We start from the raw sequence: 1,595 nt of genomic DNA on the forward strand, positions 1-1,595 counted from the left end.
CTACTTTAAATTGGTTGGAACAATTGTTGTTTAGTTTAATGTATGATTTTCAATTGCATTTCGTTTTTTTAGTTTTTTTAATGTTTTACAGATTTACGGATTTTAAATATTTATTGTAAAAATATTCTAAAATTAAAAATTGTAAAACATTTCTGGCGGATTACCGGTGGACATATCTACCAGTAATATTTAAAAAAAAAATTAGGTTTTAAAAAAATAATCTTAAATTATTTTTTGCGGCGGATAAAGTTTTCGCCGGTAAATTAATCCATTTAAAAAAAACTTAAATATTTTCTTAATTTAATGAATATGTTTTAAAAAAAGGAACTTGTATTTTAATAGGAAAAGTAATTTAATTTGAAGAGTTTTTGCAACGACCCATCGTCGCAGCACGTGTGTATTTGTTTGAAAAAACTTAATTTCCAATTATTTTTGAGCACCTATTGCAGCATTTGCTTTTAAAAAGAATATTAAACTTAATTCCTATAGCAACTATATGCGAGCTTTCGTTGCTATAGAGATGATTTCCGCTTACAATCAATGAGAATATACAACTTTTATTTCAAATTATTGTTAACAATAATCACAATATCCCGAAGACAATTTCCTCTATATAAGAAAGATACAATGTCGATCCAACCAAAGGCCGTTGAAACTAGCAAAAATTATACACATTTTAACCAAAAACTAGCAACCAATTATACCCCGCTAGCCACGACCTCCTGCCACCATCCATCGACTAATTAAACGTCATTCTTCTGATTCACCCCACATTTCCGCCAAGTATCTTTCGCATTTGGTACGACCAACGCCATTAGCTGACAAATCAGGGCTAGCACGCTTGGTTCTAGCTGGTTGGGTCCGATCAAACCCACCTTGTTTAATGTTGTGTCTATACTCCGATGCGACATGTTCGAATACTTGGACATCAAACATATTGAGCTTCGTGCTTGGGTTCATTTGGTCCCTCACAAATGCAAAGGCCAATTGGTCTCTTGGGTTAAATGCTTCTAATTCATTGAACAAAAGACATGAAAACAAATTGCTGGCCACCCCATGCTTCCTCAAGATTATTGCACTATCCGGAACATCTGTCAAAATCGTCATAAAAAGTCATATGTTTTAATCTTATGATTCATAAATTATGACAATATATTTAATTGCTGTTGTTCAATATAAGTTATGAATGAATAGGAAGAAATTGTACGATCGTCATGAATGAATAGGAAGAAATTATACGATCGTCATACCAGTGTATATGTGGCATAAATAAGTTTTAACGGGTTCAATACAAATGTAACTTTTCTTTGAAATTGTATTTCATGTTCTTATAGTTATTTCGCTTAAAAAAGTCAGATCTTTCAACCCATTTTTATCTATTTTAAAAGTTACCAATTTTTGTTCGAAAATAAGACAAATGAAAGCTGGCAAGAGACATGTGGAATGGGGCCATTCTAACATGTATATTGTCAAGTGTACGTAAAACAAAATTAGACACCACATATATATATATATATATATATATATATATGGTATATTTCTTTTACAACCTTGTGCATTTGTACAACCTTTGCAACCCAATTAATTGAGATATT

General features: G+C 31.2%; 1 protein-coding gene across 1 annotated transcript in view; it reads right to left on the reverse strand.

The window, feature by feature from the left end:
• Positions 1-589: 589 nt before the first annotated feature.
• LOC112525532 overlaps positions 590-1,595 on the reverse strand; it is a 3,834-nt gene continuing 2,828 nt past the window's right edge. The window contains exon 4 of the mRNA XM_025135694.1: positions 590-1,091. Coding sequence (XP_024991462.1) covers positions 751-1,091 — 341 coding nt within the window. The 3' untranslated portion in view covers positions 590-750. The remainder of the gene's footprint in view (positions 1,092-1,595) is intronic.

This window comes from Cynara cardunculus, assembly GCF_001531365.2.
Source record: "Cynara cardunculus var. scolymus isolate 2C chromosome LG 13, CcrdV1, whole genome shotgun sequence".
NCBI lineage: Eukaryota > Viridiplantae > Streptophyta > Magnoliopsida > Asterales > Asteraceae > Cynara > Cynara cardunculus.